General features: G+C 41.2%; 1 protein-coding gene across 1 annotated transcript in view; it reads left to right on the forward strand.

Moving 5' to 3' along the window:
• The window catches only part of slc4a3 (solute carrier family 4 member 3), a 61653-nt gene that overhangs the window by 14453 nt on the left and 29057 nt on the right, over positions 1-18143 (forward strand). The window contains exons 3-6 of the mRNA XM_069154851.1: positions 4084-4264; positions 6473-6732; positions 6946-7133; positions 9250-9470. Coding sequence (XP_069010952.1) covers positions 4084-4264; positions 6473-6732; positions 6946-7133; positions 9250-9470 — 850 coding nt within the window. The remainder of the gene's footprint in view (positions 1-4083; positions 4265-6472; positions 6733-6945; positions 7134-9249; positions 9471-18143) is intronic.

Raw genomic sequence — 18143 nt, forward strand, 5'->3', positions numbered from 1 at the left:
CGGCAGCTTGTCGGATAAAGGTGTTTTGCTGAGCCTGCAAACTATCTGCCGACCTCCGAGCGGTCGCCGTCCGTTCCCGCGTTGACTGGTTGTTAGCGCAATTAGCATGCTTGGTGGAAAAGTGACGGCTGATGTTGTATTCCTTTAAAACCGCAGCGGTTTCTTACCAAATAAGACACACGGCCTTCGACCGGACTTCAGTGAAAAAGTATTTTGTCGTCCGTTCCTTAATAAACACTCGGCGCTCGCTGTCGACTTTTCTTTTCTTTGGCCCGTTCATTGTTGCAGATGTGTCCGGAGCAGCAGCAGAGTAACAACAGAGAGCAGCCCGGCCTCCGCAAAATCAAGTCAATGTATCACTGCGCCTAGTGCGCCACCTGGTGGACCGCCAGGCATTACAGGACAAGGTCAAATGAACGCAGTCATAATTATGATGTGATTTGATTTGGGCAATTCTGTACCAATCTTCGGCGGGCCGGATTAAAAAGACCAACGGGCTGGATGTGGCCCGCGGGCCATAGTTTGCCCACCCCTGTAATAGAGAGTGGCATAGTGGGATAAGGTATTTTTTTAGACACCTGAAATGAAAACTAAATTCTATTTTCAGCATTTTTTTATTGTTTCTACTGAAAGTCTGTTCATATAGATGACCTGGCACATTCACCTTTGTCTCCGGATTGCTTAGCATCCCTCGCCTGATCCACTTTTGGCAGCAAGCGGCAACACGCGGCGGAATGCGGCGCCCTCCATCGCTGCCACCGGGGCTTCGGTGTAGATCGTTCTTGAATGTGAGCTTTTAAACGACTTTTACCGGTGGAAAGGGAAAAGAAATTCACACATTGTATATCTAATTGTTCCAGCATCCCATGGACGATATGATTTTTTTTTTGGTACGTAAATGTAAATATTTTTGACATCATGTGCGTGATTTCATAAACAATTTCCGCATAAATATTTGATAAAATAAGAATGTGATTTTGAATATTAAATTAGGGTTTTCTAGATACTTGTTCAGCATGTTCAGCATGTTGTTCAGCATCATCAGAGGTGAGATGCACTGCAGGTTTAGAGTCTAATATGTTGTATTTGTGTTCAGCTACTAAGATTCAAAACATAACCAGAGACAAAGCTCTTAAAACTAAAACTATATTCTGACGTAAACCAAATCATTTTGCTGTAGTGGGTCTAAATTTGGGTTGATTAAACCTAAACTGTCCTAATTGTAGACCCTGTAGTAATCCTAACCCACCTTGTCACATTAGACATAAAGTGAAGGCACAAATGGCCCACAGTTCGGAAGTGTTTCCTGATCACGAATGTGAGAGCACTTGATCCTGACAAACACACAACACCACAAATGCCCGCATGAATAGTTGTTCCTGAATAGTTAGCAGCTGATAAATATTTTAATGCACCTCTCTGGCTTAAATATGAAATATTAATGTGGTATTAGAAGTTGGGCAGTTCGTGAGATAAGGTTAAACAGCATATTCTGAGCTGAAGTGCAGCTCGGCTCGGGTTGATGAGGCTGTTTTTAATTGGAGCTCCCTCTCCTCATAATTCATTATAAGTGGCCAAACCAGCCGCTGAGAAGTTAGATTTCCATGCATGAAATATTAGCGTGTTTGATGTAGATGGAAACCCACAGAGATAATACTCACAGTAAACAGGCTGGGATTAGGTGATAGTTCCTATCCAGCATTCAATATCACAATATTTAGAAATGCTCTGTGCAGTAGTGGATTTATTAAACATGTCAAAGAATCCACTTTGTTGACTGCTGATTATTTATTTCTTATTTTCCTCATGGTCTATAAATATTAGCAAATGATGAAAAATGCATATCACTTTTTCTTGGAGTCCGAGTTGAATTTTATCTTTGGCCATTAATTCTGAAAACAATGATCTCCAGCAAGAACAGGCTGTTGTGTCTTTAAGGGGCATTAATATCATTGGCCCTCTCGTCTGATTGGCTAACCCTTTTCTGAGTGACACACGCCTAGGCCAATCACAGGCTTTCTTTGGTTTTGCGTCTCACTAGCTCTGTGATGAAATGACCGCTTGGTGTTTTCTTCTTCAAAATTAAAGGTTGAACTGTGGGCCGTGCTGAGGACGGGCATAAGACATAAGCATCAGCTTGTGACATCACAAATTTACAGAAGTCCAAACGGCACAGTTGCCTAATATAGACTGTGTGCACATGCACATGGAAAAGCTCAAAGGTTGCCTGATACACATTCCTGTTGATGATTTTAACTTTATTCTACAAAAAAAAAACAAGAATAATGTCAGTTCCAACATATATAAAAATTTATTTCCCACATTTACAAGCTCAAATTATGTTTATCTTAAAAAAACATTATTTCTTGCTACATGCCAAAGATCATAACACATTTTTGAGTAATTTTTAGGCCTCTCTTTTTCTCTTATTCTGACTCATCTTCAACTCGCGGATGTGGACTTAAATTTATGCAGTCAAATGTGACTTGAAGCGACTTGTGACCGTGAGACAGTGAATTTGTTACATTCACTTTTAAGCTGGCCAGTCAAGTTTAACTCCTTGTCATAAGTAAACCCCGTCTACTTATTCCCTTGTGCACTATTCTATCTGTGATAACTGGAGTCAAAATGTCTCCATTAAAGGAATTTACACATTTTCGATGTATTATTTTGATTTCTTTTGGAGCTTATTGTCTTTCAAATCTATTGTATTTAAAAAGAACATTGAGTCCCTCCATTGTCTGTCACCCTATTCCGGTTCAGACCACCACCACCACCACCACCTGGACCTCCCGTGTCCTTCCACCCCAACTGACTTCAAAGCTGACATGAAAGAGTTTCGAGACATTTGCAACAACACAGCTTCAGCAGCAACAGAAGCCGGTTTAGAAGAAGCAATAAGCTCGGCCTAGAGTCTCATTCCCTTGTTGCATTACATCAGGACCATTAAATTCTGGGTCTTACACCGATCAACGGCACAGGAACACAGAGCACCTTAAATAACGAGCGAAAAAATGGAGCCGGGCCTCCAGTGGAAAAAAACAAGGGAGTTACTGCTCACTCAGTTTTAACTTTTTCTTTTTTATTCTGTCTGGCTTTGTCTGCCTTTGGCCCTCGCGTAGATAGGTAGCTCGGATCATTAAATGCATCCTGTCCCTTCATCCCGCCGGTAATTAGGAGGTAATGGAGCCCTGGCACAGAGAAATCCGAGACCACTGAGCGGTAGCCCAGAGTGCTTACTGTGCCAGCACCAATCTGAGGCGGACGCAGCAGCCTTGTCCCAGTGATTTGACCTATCAGACAACACCGGGCGGCCGAGGCGGGACACTCCCGTCGGCCCCCACTGTCTCCAGGGGCTGACTAGTGCATTAGTTCTTTGCTGCTTAGCACTTTGTTGTATCGATTTGATGTCCTCCCTACGTGTAGTGGCGGACACGCAGACACCATGTGCCCATTTGTAACGATACAGTATTGTGTTAGAATACATTTTAGTGTTCCTGCTGCGACACAGGTAAAATAAATACAAACGTTTTGGCCTAAAAGCTTTGTCAAAATACATGAAGTAGCGTGTTGGAGCCAGGTTTTCTGTAACATCCCCACATGTATTTGTTTCTTTGGTTATCCCAGGTCAACATTTCCCTATCGTTTAGCATCAATATACTCCTTGTGCGACTTCTGTTTCTGATATCAGAGCCAAGCCGCGTCATGCTGAAGGAGTGACTGATTGGATGACACACTTGGCAAATACATACAATATAGTAATCAGAGTAGAACAATTCTGTAATCACCTAGTTTCAAATTCACGGTGATGATGGTGGCTTTCTGCATGAATAGATGCCTTGTTTCCTCATCATTGTGTGGTCCCTTATAGATTTCATAACAAACTGTTGTTTTTTTTTGTAGCCGTGGCTCACTGATCGGGACCGCACCGACCGTATGTGAAGATTTAAACATTTTGTGTCCCTCCTCCTGCAAGTTCTCCTATTTAAATAGCCGCATTGCCGTGACTCTTTATTTCTCTTCTTTCTTTCTTTTTTTATTATTTTTTTTTTTAATATTGAAATTATTTCCATTCTTCTCCAGGTGAAGGTGGAGGAGGAAGATGACGAGGGATCTGCGGAGGAAGAGGAGGAAGAGGAGGAGGGGGAGGAGGAGAACTGGGAGAAAGCCCTGTCGGTGGAGCGCTTCGGAGATATCATCAGTGACTCTGCTTCCACCAGTGGAGACAGGATGGGCCGGCACTACACCGAGAAGGACTTTGAGTGTGAGCAAAGCTGAACACGGGTCTTGTGCTACCGGAACGACGCAGTATTTGTAACTAAAGCGTTAAAGAGAAAGAGAAACTTGCTCTTAAAGTAAACTCGGGCTTAACAAATGCCATCAGACTTCTAAAACCTTCGCCTTTCACAAAGCTGATGAGAAGCACATCTTCAGCTATCATCTTTGACATAAGGGTCGCTCTTCATGTCTTGTTTCATGACCAAGCGAGCCATTGTTGTTCAGTAGATGGACAGTCCACTCGCTGCTTCGCTCTCAAATAACTGTGGGTAGCTGTGGTAGACTTACGACATGCTGGCTTTACCTGCCACAGTTTACACTACCCCTCATTTTTGTTTATTTTATGCAATTATTTTGAAGGGGTTGCATGCAGACATTTTTGACAGCTGTAGTTGTCTTTGCATGTTTCCGCTGTTTCTACGGTAGCATCTTGTCTTACAGCGCCGCCCACGTTTAACCACAACCTGGCCCTAACGCGTTCATATTCTCTTCTTTGGTTGTTTAATTGGCAAACCGCTTTTCAGGTGCATTACCGCCACCTACTGGCAGTAGTAAGACAGTACTATCTGGTGGTTAAAAGTAGGGAAAATAAGTATATGAGAAAAGACAAAAGTCGCATTAACTATTCAGTTTTTAAAATGTAAAAGTCCTGATCCATCCCTTAAATATTCATGCGTATTCATGTTAAATATCTCAACAACTATTAGACCAAGACGCAATAGTTTCGATTTGTCCAATACTTTGATTTGTGCTTCAATGCATGTGAAACTGATACATATTTATTTATATGATTTATACATATACCTTATAGTTAGTGCTACTAAGCGAATGTTAGCACACTATCATGCAAAACTAAGATGGTTAAAAAATGGCTCACATTAAAACAACAAACTTGGCAAACAGTGGCACGTTACTGTACCTGGGCACAGTGACCATATTAGCACGCTAAGAGTACATATCTAAAGGCTGCAGGCTGTTAGTGTTGTTCAAAAATGATTCATATTAAATGTGTGTTTACACTGTCATAAAAAGACAAATATTACCCCGGTTAAATATGCGTGTATAAGTACAAATGTATACAAAGTGATCCCGACCTTGACTACGATGGAGGTTCCATGAAGAGATCAGATTCGGAGCAGGGCACCACATTGTGTATGTTGAGTGTGAGGGTGGATTAGTGTTGGAGAGATTAGCAGATGGATGCCACATGCTCTGACAGGAGATAATACGGGCTGAGATAAGATAGAGCTGCTTTTGATGTTTATTAAACAGAGTGTTTATCCATTATTGAATGTTAATTAAAACCTAAAGCTTTTATTTGTGTTGTGTCTTTCAACTGTTTAATTAGGGAATTGGAAGGAGAGAGAGAGAGAGAGAGACTCTCATCTGAGAATTGCAGCCATTTTTCCCCCCTACTAAATGTTTTATGAAATGGAATTAATGGAACAGCCTGTGCACAAGAAACCATTATTTGTTTCCTTTACGGCGGTTTAAATGGAAAACCTGAAAACGTTGGTAATCACATAAGGTGCTGTAGCTTAACACATGATTTCATGTGATTTCTAAAACTTAAATTACTGGTGTGTTATGGCCAAGCGGTTTCATTGGAAACCCGACGATACTGCGTCCCGCCCACCGATAGCTGTAACCTGACTGCGCCACAGGCCTGTCAATCAAACAGACACCGTTTTTTTGAAGCTTATTTTATTACTAATGACGGGATTATTTTCAAATTCACAGAAAACTAATAAGGAGTGAATTTAGCTAACAACACCGAAATAAGTGACTTCGAATGTTTATGAGACCCGTTGAATGGGAGTCTATGGAGCCGGAGCCATTTTGGAGCCAACCTCTAGCGTCCCTCTGTGGTATTGCAGCTACGTCCACTTTTATAAACACTCGTGATAAGTCCAGAAGTACACCAGGCAGGCGGAAATCTGTGAAGTAGCTCAGAATAATAACCTCCCTTGAGGAGAACCTGTGACTTAACATTAACAGCCACAGTGTAGTCTCATTAAAAACACAACAGAACATTAGCGTGCCACCTGTTCGCAGAAATTTCACTTCCATACTTCCCAAATGCTTTACAACAGTTTTCTATATTGTGTGACGGCGTCTTTTCAGTCAGAAGGTATAAATAGACGATTTGACGCTTACGATGCGTTTCTGACTCGATTCGTTCTTTTCACCGCAGATCACAGACACACATTTCACCACACGCACCACCCCTTGTCCACCCACCTGCCCGCGCCCCAGCGTCTGCGCAAGCGGGTGCACGGCACGGACAGCAGGCGGCGCAAAAAGAAACGGAAGAAAAAAAAGACCTCGCTGCCCCCCTCCGACGTCACACCCACCATACACGAGGTAGACGAGGAGGAGGAGGCGGAGTCTGAGACCGAGGCGGCGCGCCGGGTGGCTGCCACGCCCACGGACCTACCTGATGTCCAGCCACAGGTAAAATAAAAGTCTGAAGAGCCATGGCGAAATGCATTCGCGTTGTTGACGCGGGCTTCAGCTTGCCCCAGATCACGTCGTTAACCGGTGCAGCTGCGTCGACGGAGGCGCTATTAAAACTATTATCTCGGGGCGAGCCGGCGGTAGTTCTGATAGGTATATCCACACGTCGGCGTATTCCTCCCCTCTCACCGATCTTCCTCTTCCTCTCAGTTTAGTTTGGGGTACCAAGAGGACTTGGAGGAACCTCTTCCGCTCAACACCGTCCACACGGAAAATGAAGAACATCCGCTGTCGCGGAAAGACGCGCTCACCCTGACGAAGGAGGCCACTCAGAACGGGGGAATAACTGTAGCCGGACAGAACGACGAGGTGGACAGACAAGGGTCAGCTTGCAACAGGTGGGTTATTACGTCATCTCAGGTTATTCTGTTTGGCCTGCGAAACGTGCGACGGTGGTACATCATTGAAACGATTTTTGCCACGGTGGAATGTTATGGTGCCGTTGTCTTCGGCCGGACTGCAAAGGTTTGGTTTATTCTCGCTGCTCCGTTCAATTTATAGTCAGACGTAGCCGCCGTTTTTGGCACGCAGCTCGAATATAACGATTGCTGCCGCAACCCACGAAGCATCAAACAGCAGATAGGTAGAGTTAGCCGATAGCCGACACGGTGAACAAAGCCAGATATGATCCGAGTCTAGTAGTTAGCAGCTGTAGAGCTGGCGACTTTTCTTTCTTCTTTTTTTTAACCAAAACACACCTGAAAAGATCATGAACATTGGATTTGTACATTCATCAGAGCACTAGAATCATTATGTGTCTGCTGGATGCTAAGAACTAGACGACAGTGCATCGATGTGATGTTCACTCCTTTATCTGTTGCTTCCATGTGGGTGTCAAAAATAGAATATTATTAGTAACTTTTTTTTTTTTTTTTTTTTTTTTTCTAACTACAGCGAGACAATTTGTCTGCTGTGGAAAAAAAAGGCCTGTTGTTGCAGCCCAAAAGGGCGGAAATGATATAAGATCGTCAGTCACGAAACATTTTGATATAATATTATAACAATTTGGAATTTTAAAGTTGCATTAACACATTTTCTTTCCATTTTGGTCAGCAAGACAAGTTGTAAACACCACAGTTATTCACTCACGTTATTAAGTGTTCTACTTTGAGCTTTTTAGCTCTGTTTTGGTCTCCACCAATCTTTATAGCTGCTCTTCTATGTTTACTAACTAGCTGCTAACCGTGCCTACGAGCTGCTTGATGCCGGTCAGGTAGCATGCCGGGTGTTTATTAAAGCCTTTGTTGCTGTAAACAGCTGCCCCGCCGAAGCTGAAAACAAAGCTGACTAAAGCAAGTGAGAGAAAATGAACATTGTGGGCCATAAAACCAGAACAACATGCTAAAAAAGCACTCCGCAGCAGGAAGGGCAGAGTGATTATCATCTGTAGGTTTGTCACAGCGAGCAACTCCTTTAACGTTACACATGTTCTTTTGATCGACTGTGATCCTCTCGTAAGAGAATACAGATTTTGCAGCTTTAAAGATGATTTGTTTTCAGTTTATCCGACCAATATTGTAGGTCCTTTACCTCACAGGGTTTACTGGTAATGCAGAGAGAAACAAAGCTCACACACAGCCTTAATGACTCATTTACCAAAAGACTTCGAATCCTCCCAAGAACGATCCTTCGTTTGTTTTAACACCTGCCAAACAGTTAGAAATCATATTGTGTCAGGCATGATGTGCATAAGAGAGAAATGCACAGATACCAATTGATCAGAGATGATTCAATCAATATTCAAAGGTTTATTTTGCTTTCTAGATTTAAAAAAAAAAAGAAACCAAAAAACAGGTGCTTTTCTGCGCAGATACAAAGATACAAAACAGGACAGACAAGACACTACAAGAGGATTGTTCCTTCTCTCATTGCATGTATACCTAGGCTGCATTTTTAGATGTGTGAGTTTGTATTTAGCAACAATTTCATTTTTTCATTAGGAATGTAAACATCAAACAAATCACCATTAATCACCCGTACTTGCACTTCTTAAACCAATTAGGATCCACTAATGGCTCCATCCAAGTCCCACACATTAGAAGACCCATCTGGCTAGCCAACATGCATAACCATCACAATATGAATTATTTGGTGATGCTTTGAATTATGCATGGGGTTTGTTGCCGGGAGGTCAGGGGCTCCATGGTGATTCTGGTTGGTTCTGGCGGGATAAAAACACAGGAACAACGGTCGTGCGATGACGTGTCGCCGTGTTGAGTGAACACAGCTGAGGATGACTCAGAGGCTCTCGGAGGGGAGATCCAGGCCTGTGTTGTGAAGCCCTCTGTTGGTAAAGTGACGGCAGTGCAGGCAAAAGCCAAGGCCTTGTTTAACAGAGGTGCAATGATCATTTATTAACTTATAACATTACAGATAATAAAAGAGGTGAAATGCGGAGGTCACTATAGCATCACGTAAACAACTTTTCTCACCAGCATCTTTGCCCTCTGTCAGTATTTCACCAGGATCAGATCCCTCGGCCTCGACTCGCGGCTGGTTCCGCAGGAAGCCCGTCCACCATCGCGTGCCGGGCGCCCAGCGCAGCAACTATGACCTGCGGGAGCGGATCTGCATCGGCAGCATGACCGCTCTGGAGACCGCCGTCTACCAGCAGGTGCCCACCGACGAGGCCGAGGCCCAGATGTTGGCCAGCGCCGATCTGGACGACATGAAAAGTAAGGAAGTGCCGGAGTGGTTTTTAGCTCTGATTTTATTTGTAGGCATACAACATGCACTATAACACGGTTAATGGGCAAATTTTACAGATATTGTTTGTTATTTTAGGTATTAAGAAAATCATTTCATCATTTCACAACAGATAAGATTTAATGAAGATTTTTTTGTATCCGAAAAATAATTCAGTAGGGAGCCTTGTATTCGTCTGATAATCACCATTAGTGGCCATCGCAAAATTCAGACTTTTTACTATTTTATGACATTTTAAGTCAGCTTTAAACAACCACTGCAGTTGGGGTCGACCTCGTCCAACTTTAAGACCATTTTTCAGCTGTAATTTTTTTTTTCACACAGACAGAGCTCTGATTTTCTCGGTTGAGTCTTCAGCCGTCAATTAGCGCAACATTTTGGAAAAGTTGGAGAAAGAAAAATGTGGGCTGCAATTCAGTCGCTTTTCCCTCATTGTGTGGATGTAAACACTCCAGATTAGTTTAAATAGTTAGCCCTCTTGCTAACATGGTTAAAAAAAAAAAAAAAAAAATCCTTTTTGTTTTTCAGTTTATTTATAGTTTAAACTTGAAGTACAGTTTCCATGGTCACCTGCACTATAATACACAGAATCATGTGCACTGTCACAGCCTCAGTGTTTACAGGAAATTATATTTGAGGTATCTTCCTCTGCATCTGCCAGAATATGCACATTTTAAATCCCTGGTTTTACAATTTATACGGTACATTAGTAAGAAAGGATGTAAATTGCTGCAGTGGTGCTGCAAAGAGATCCTGAAATCAATCATCAATCCAAGTTAATTGGTGTTGATTTATCATTAAAATAATTGTTCAGGGTGTTGTATTGGACTGCATTTTACAGTCTGCTGCATGTGTATAAACTGCTTTTTAATATTTTGCACTTATTGTTTATGTAAAGGAAGGGTGGTGGTGGACAAAATAATGATGATGATAATAATAATAATAATAATACAGTTTTATTTGTTTGTACCTTTCATACAAGAAATGCAGCTCAAAGTGCTTCACAGCAAGAAAATCACATACAGTGTTTCACATAAAAACAGATATAAAGGAATTTATATAGAAAAATAGAGAAAAGAAATGAAATGCATGATAACATAAAATGCATAACATCAAACACAAATAGAGTTTAAATATAAAATAAAGCAATATGCATTTTAAAGGCGTAATAGTTTAAATGCAGGCAAGTGCTAGAGAGCTTCAAGAGTAGCTAGTTAAAGGCTAAAGTAAAGAGATGTGTTTTGAGCTTTCTTTTAAAAATAAATACCTGATATCTGCAGGTAGTTTGTTCCACAGCTTTGGAGCGTAGCTGACAAAAGCTGAATCCCCAATTTTCTCGGCTGTCGCTGAGAACCTCCAATAAACCAGCAGCAGTGTCCTTGAAGGCACATAGTTAACCAGAGAGTTAGCGATGTAGAACAGTATGTAGTTCAATGCAGTGGAGGCAATCAAATATATGTTTGTCTAAGAAGGCGGGTGAATTGTAGAGTAAATGTTTACAAGATCCCGTGTGATATGCGACGTTGTTTCCAGTGATTTACGGTTATGTTTTTCCTTATATGAAAGTGTAATCTGAGTTTTTCTGCAATTCAGTTCCTCTGATGTGGTTCCCTACCAAGTGATGAGACTTTTACAGTAAAATAGAAACACTCCCTCTGCATCTGGTCATCGGTATTAAGAAATAAAGGTTTTGCAGCGGGGGAATTGGAGATGATTCTCTCCGTCTCTAAAAGGAACCTTCTTAGATGACTCAGTTTTACTTTTTCAACCTACGACTCAACCATGTTGTGAAGCGTGTCGTTTTCTGGTCGTGGTCGTCGGTGACTGTGCTCCACCCGTTCTCCATCAGACCTCCATGATAGCGCCTGATGTGGTTGCTAGGATATCAGTGACGTAACAGTCTCCATAGCAGTTAATGTGGTCATGTGTGAACATTTTCTTAGAGGACGAGCTTCAGTTGCAGCAGCACGTTGATCTGGACACACACGGATGTGACTGAGAACTCTCTTCCAGAACAGATAGAAATGGAGAGTGACTATCAGCATCTATTCTACCTGACAGGGAGCTGGATTTCCTTGATTGTTGTTGAGAACATAATGAAGCCTGCTCCTTTGATTATAATATAAAAGTTTAACTCTAAGCCTGTTTTACTCTCATAGTCATAACATGTTGGGCTTGAATTTAGAATATGCATTTTAAGCTGCTGAATATAGCCACAAACAAGCGACATGTTTCGGACACATAGTTTCTTCATCTGCATTTAAGTTTTAAGTCTTGAATTATCATTTGTAGTTGATATTCAGCACCCTCTACTGGCAGCAGGAAGTGTTACCACACAGTTGCCTGCTTAAACTACATATACATATGAAAAATAATTAATATTACAAAGAAATTATTATTAGAATGTTACAGTTCAAACATTTAATATTTTTTTTAAATCTTATTGTAAGTAAATTAATCTTGGATACATTGTCATGTTTAGTTTTAGATAGTTGGTCATAATCAGTTTCCTTGAATGATGATGACACGGCAGCTTCTGTAAGCCTCCAAAACAGGAAAATAGCTTTCTATTTAAAGAAATCTTAAATATCATTAAAAAAAAATCTGTTGCATTATGTGTTAGATATGACAGAATCATCAAAACATTTTCTGCACATACATATTTCATAAATATCACAAGGATTATATTGTTGTTTATGCATCATTTCCGAAAATAATTTGTTTGACATTTAAAATCACAGCTGTGACCATTTGTATTACACTGCAGTCCTCCATCTGAAGTATAATAATGTAATACAGATAAGAAGAACAGATTGTACACAAATGCACGACTCAGGAGATTCAGGAGATAAAAGTCTTTACTCAAGTGTGAGTATGAAAAGGTCGAGGCAGAGACAATACCAGAAAAAACAGGCGAGGATTGAAACCAGGCAGGAAAAAACTGGTGAAAGTACAAAACGGCCACAAGTCAAAAACTTAAGTCAGGAGACAAGGAAGGATCAACAAACAGGAAAGACTTTCTCAGAGAGCACGAGGAAACACACTGGCTAAAATAAATAGCTGGAACGGAGAGAATGAAGTAGAAAAACAAACTGGCACAGACAGACAGGAATAGGTAGACTTTATACACAGGAGGGCGGGAAGACAAGTGGACGCAGGTAGAAACCATCAGGGCAGGTGATCTCACACGAGGACAGCGAGGTCAGGACAGCTGAAAGCAAAATAAAACAGGAAATGAAATCCTAAATATGACCAAAACAGAAAACATAACATTGTGTGTTGTGACAAATAAGACCAAATAGCGTATTTTTACGTCAACAGTACCGGGTCAGTCGTTTCTCACAAACATTGCGACACAATCTCACTATTATTCCTGCTTCTTTCGAACAACTGGCCGGCCTGGAAAGTTTGTTGCAGCGTGCATCGACTCCCCCTCGCTGCACCGAGGCTCATCATTGACAAGTTTTGGCTCACCGCTTGCCTGTGGCTCGGCTCCACCAGTGGGCATCCCACACACTCTGTCTCATGAAAACAACCCACGCAGCTCCCGGCCCCCACATCCACTGTTTAAAGTCAGCCTCCGACAAAATACAACAAAAAGGAACGAGGGACAGAGCGATCATTACTCATCGTTTCTGCGCAGGATTATCACATGTAGGTTACTTCAATAAGAAAGAGAAAACTCCAGGATTCTAGGGATCGTTAATTTAATGCACTAAACACTTTTTTTTTTTTTTTTTAGATATTGAGTAATTAGATATTATAGTAAGCCCCACTGCAGTTGGGAATGTTAATGAGGAAATTAGTAGTACAATTCATTATTATTTTATTTTGTATTATTGTTCAGACCGAATTGTTTAAAATGAACAGAAAGGACAAAATACATCGTATAAATGCCATAAAAGGAGAGAATGATTGGGAGGCAAAAGCTTGTGCAGCCACAGAAAAACTCTCTCTCGTGGTATCAAGGGGCCATTAATTAACAGGCTGCAGTCGATTCCCCATCAGCAGCGACCCTGCCTCTGGCTTTTCCTGCTTTACCAGAGCAGAGTGATCATTGACTGTTTAGAACCCTTCTGGACACAGAAAATAGGCCATCGAGAGGCACTTAAAATGAGCTATCGGATTTGTTTCACATCGACTGGTCATGTGTATAAGCAGTGTATGTTCCTCTCTTCCATTATGGTGATTCGTTTTAGTCATATTATGAACTATGATTCATGTTTTAATCCAAATTTCAAAATCGCAAAAACTGTAAGTTAAAAGAGGTGAAGGTCGTACCCTCTAACCATCACTTTCACCAGGTGGTATGATAACAGTTTTATCAAAATAACGCCCATCACTCTGCAAAAGTATAAAGTTCAACTTTGAAGTAACATGTCTGTCAAAGATTGTTTCTTTTTAGAGAAACAACACTGTATCGTGGTGTTTAAAAAACAGAGTGCAGGATTTGGCCGTTAAAAGTACCAAAACAGTGATGAGTCTCTTGGTAAACAATCTACTGGTTGCACTATGAAATTTGTAGGTTTTTGGTTAATTTTGTAGTTTTTTTTAGTCATTTTTAATTTTTTGTTAATTAAAAAAAAAAAAAAAAAAAAAAAAAATTGGTGGGGGGTGTTTTTTTTTTAGGTTTTTGGGTAATTTGTAGTTGTTTGGTTAATTTTCTCGATTTTTGTTTTGTTTTGTTTTTTTGGTTAATGTTTCATTTAGTTTTTTTGGTTCACGAGCTCGGTAGAAGTGTTAGTGACAGCTATGAAAAAGTTGAGCAAAATCCTCTGGGTTCATTTGTTAGCTTTTACTGTTTACCCAATCTCATGGTCTTCATCAACAGATCCAGTGTCAGTCGTCCCCACGAGTATCGGACCTCAGTCACGTCCATATTGTCGTTCTAAATATAAATACTTTCAGCTTAAAATGTCTGAATCTGTACTTAAATGATTCAGAGGCAACTTGATAGAAATAAGCGTTACAATCCCAAAAAGGCCCTTAACAAAAGAGGTTGAATATAACCAATACCCTAACCAACTGCTGCAAAATTATTAAATTTGTATTACTAAACAATCTTAAAATTAGTCATAGCCGACACCTGCAACAAACAGAAGGCTGACTGTCTGACCAAAATTAACAAAAACAAGGGAAGTCACTCAGACCAATCCAGAACGGGTTGTAGGACCTGGTGTCTTTGCTCTCACGCTAAACCAACATCAGAGCTGAAACTAACAGAAATAAAACTGCTAAAACAAAACTATCCACCAGAAATGATAAAAAAAACAAACCCTCTGTTAGCCACAAAGCTAAAACTGCTGCTACAGTCGCCCGAAGGTAGAAGGTGCGTTAAACTTCCTGTCCCTTCTTTATTTGATTTCACCCAATCAGACCAAACCAGATACACCTGAGGGAAGAAGCCACGAGTTGAGGATCAAGTAGCCCTCATAAGCGTCAGCAAGGACCCATGTCAACATTATGGCACATCAACGGTCTATCTCTTAAGGATGGAAATCTATCGAGTAATATTAGAGTTTAAACAAAAAGAAAGGAGTGTGTCGTTTTTGGTTTTTGTAGTGAAGTCAATGGAACGACTCTGCAGACGGGACTAAACGGTGGCACTCAGAGACTAATCTATGACGGCTGTCTCATATGGGTGGGTCCAATAGGTATTCAGCAGACCGGCGTCAAATGCGCCCGGGGAGAGATGGTGTCAAATCCTTTGAGTTAACAAACAGCTGCATCATTTCATCAGCATCGTTTCATGTAAAAATACTATATTTTTGAAGTTATTCTTGGAAGAAATCAAATGCTTTGAAGACCATCGTTTGGTCCAGAGTGTAGTGTTTAGTTACAGAGTAAACTACACTTTCAGTTAAAGCCGGAAAAAAATCGGATCTATTTATAGATTTACCATAACCTTTTCAGCCCTGTAAAGAACTTAATTCTGCAATTTATTTAAGAAGCGATCTTGAAGCGGTGACCACAACTGAAACACGGTTCCAATTTAGATATTGTACTCCATCTTTAATCACACTTATGTCCCATTTATAAACTGAAAAGAATCTTGTACGGCATGTGCAGGCATGCATACAGATGCAGACAGTGAGTCACAAACACAAGGCTCAGGCACGCCGAGCTCGTTTATATAGAGGGTCCTATGGGTGCACCCGATGTAGACGAGTCATACCACGACAACCTAAGGGAGCGCAAGGTTTCCATGGAGACGCAGGGACAGGAATGATGCAGCTTCCTCTGGTAATTAGCCCTGTAATATCTCCACTAAGCAGAATGCGGCGGCTGATGGCGTTGTTCTGTTATCCTCATCAGTGAGGTTTGATTTTGAGAGTTGTAATCCTAGACTTCTCAGTATTTAGTCTTTTTGTGCTTTTTCCAGTTTATATCTATTCGGAACTTCACCTTTGCCCTCCTAAACATCACACGGTTGGGAAGGGATGGCGGCACTATGGAAACAAATGGCTTCAACTGTGCTGCTTTTGCTGCAGCCGCGGCAATCAATAGGCTGTGGAAATCATTAAAAAGGGGCAGCATCAACAAAGTAGACCATCCCTTATCAATACTTCCTTTTGGAGTAACAGCCAAAGCGATTGCTGTTACCATTTACGAATCTCACTGACTGAGGATTCAGCAAAGGGGGCCTCCTGCCTGAGGGTGCAACGGCAACTTTGCATTTTGTTTGGATTTAAGGCCAAAAAAAATTAGTTTTTTTTGACAATTTTGTGTTTGTACGTGTGATTTGTAGTTTTGGACTGGAAGGAGAATATTTTCATTGACGAATTCTCAAAGTTTCTGTGATTTTTTGTTGTTGTTGCATACAGTTTCTTTTCCAGAAGTTGGTCATCCCTTACCACAAGGCTTTATGTCTTTATTATCTGGATAACCCACCTAAAAGTTTGGTTACTTTGGACATCGGTGCTATAGCACAAATACGAAGAGACAGGTGGATCCAGGCTCTTCAGAACGGTGACCCAGGGAGAGCAACGGCGTTCAAGAGTTGGAAGCCCTGGATGAGCAGTGCATCCGCTTGGAGAGAGGTGGATAGGTGGAGGTGCCGACTGTGGAGATGACAGACATTGAGGGACAGGAAAACCAAGGACATGGGACCTCTGATAAGAAGCACCACGCAGACCTCCATGGACCGGAACATCGGTGCAGCGCCCTGAAAGGCATCGGCACCACAAACAAGCATGAGCACCACAGCTCGTTGTCAAATGTGGAGGGCATTGGGGACTTTGAAGAGTTTGTTTTGGATTTTGATGATTACGACTTGCTCGCGTCGATCCGCACCCAGCTGGGGTCGCCAATCGAGCCTATCCGTAAGTTCGCCTCTTGCTGGTTAGCATCTCATTAGTGTCCATTGAGTGAGGAGCTATATATGAAGCACATTTTACACCAGCGGCAGTTACGTCATGCTGTGATGGAATCACAACCCATTGGGAAATTCACATGATCGAGCATTTTATTCTATTTTTACATGAATAATCAATGGACGGGTGCACACTTGTTCCCATTGATCATGTGGCCGGCTGCTGGCTTAACAGATGGGAATGTATACTCTCATTCATGGCCACACACCGAGCAAAGCTGTCCACGGTATGGAGCGAATTGACACACTGCTCGACTGCTGCTGTTTCATACTTTTCCATTAATCCAGTGGCACCCATTTGGCTTTGGTCTCCGCCACAGCCAGAGTGGAAAGACATTTTATCAACAAACCATGTGTGGCTCTGCTTTTTTTTTATCCCTAATTAGATGTGGAAACATGTCATTAGCCCTGTTATTAAGCAAGGTTCCAACACATGGAAAAGAAACTAAAGTGGTGTGCCTTAAATACTGTGGCACATTTTAAACGCAGATAAGTACAGTTGTAGTGGAAACACTAATTGGGTATTAATGGGTAAATCGGCGACTTCTTTTTCTTTTACTGAGAAAGAGGGAATCAGTGGGATTTAACTTTTGCACGTTATGAAAATATGCTTGGTTTTCATTTCACCTGTCCTAGCATATGAAGCATATGGCGTGAAGTGATCGCTACCTAACGTCTACCTTATCCTCAATTGGTGACATTGTCCTAATTTTGAGAAGTTTCGTTATTGATCAACCACCTCAGTCAATACTGAAATGTTTTTTTGGATTCATGGTCCCCACAGGGTGAATCCTAATATCTACGAAAACCGTGTTTTTTTCCCCTCAGTGAGTTTGACATCTTTGGCTTTGTATGAAATGCCACAACAATTGTTGTGGTGGCAAAGGTTTGTGTCACATTGAGTTCTCAGTAAGAATCAAAACTTTCAGATACACTGATTGAATAAATTATCTGTAGCTTCCAAAAACTTAGTTCTGGTTGTGAAATTGTGACTTCTGTCTTGTGTTATATTTTTCCTGTAAAGACAAATGCTTTCTATTGAGATATGTAATCAATCTATGCTTACATTAGGGAAATATTCCCAAAATTCATCATGTTTGTCCGTATATTTTTCATTAGGAGGCCAGGTCCCATCTAATTTTGCAAAGAAGTCTGGACATTTTTTAAGATTTAATTTCACCAAATCACCTAAATTATGGCAGTTTAAATTCTTGTAGATCACAGTAAGAGAATACAATTGGCGAAATGCCATAAAGGTATAAAATTGTTT

This window comes from Embiotoca jacksoni, unplaced genomic scaffold (assembly GCF_022577435.1).
Source record: "Embiotoca jacksoni isolate LCO1_2020_lvr unplaced genomic scaffold, fEmbJac1.0.p SCAF_2, whole genome shotgun sequence".
Classification (NCBI taxonomy): Eukaryota; Metazoa; Chordata; class Actinopteri; family Embiotocidae; genus Embiotoca; species Embiotoca jacksoni.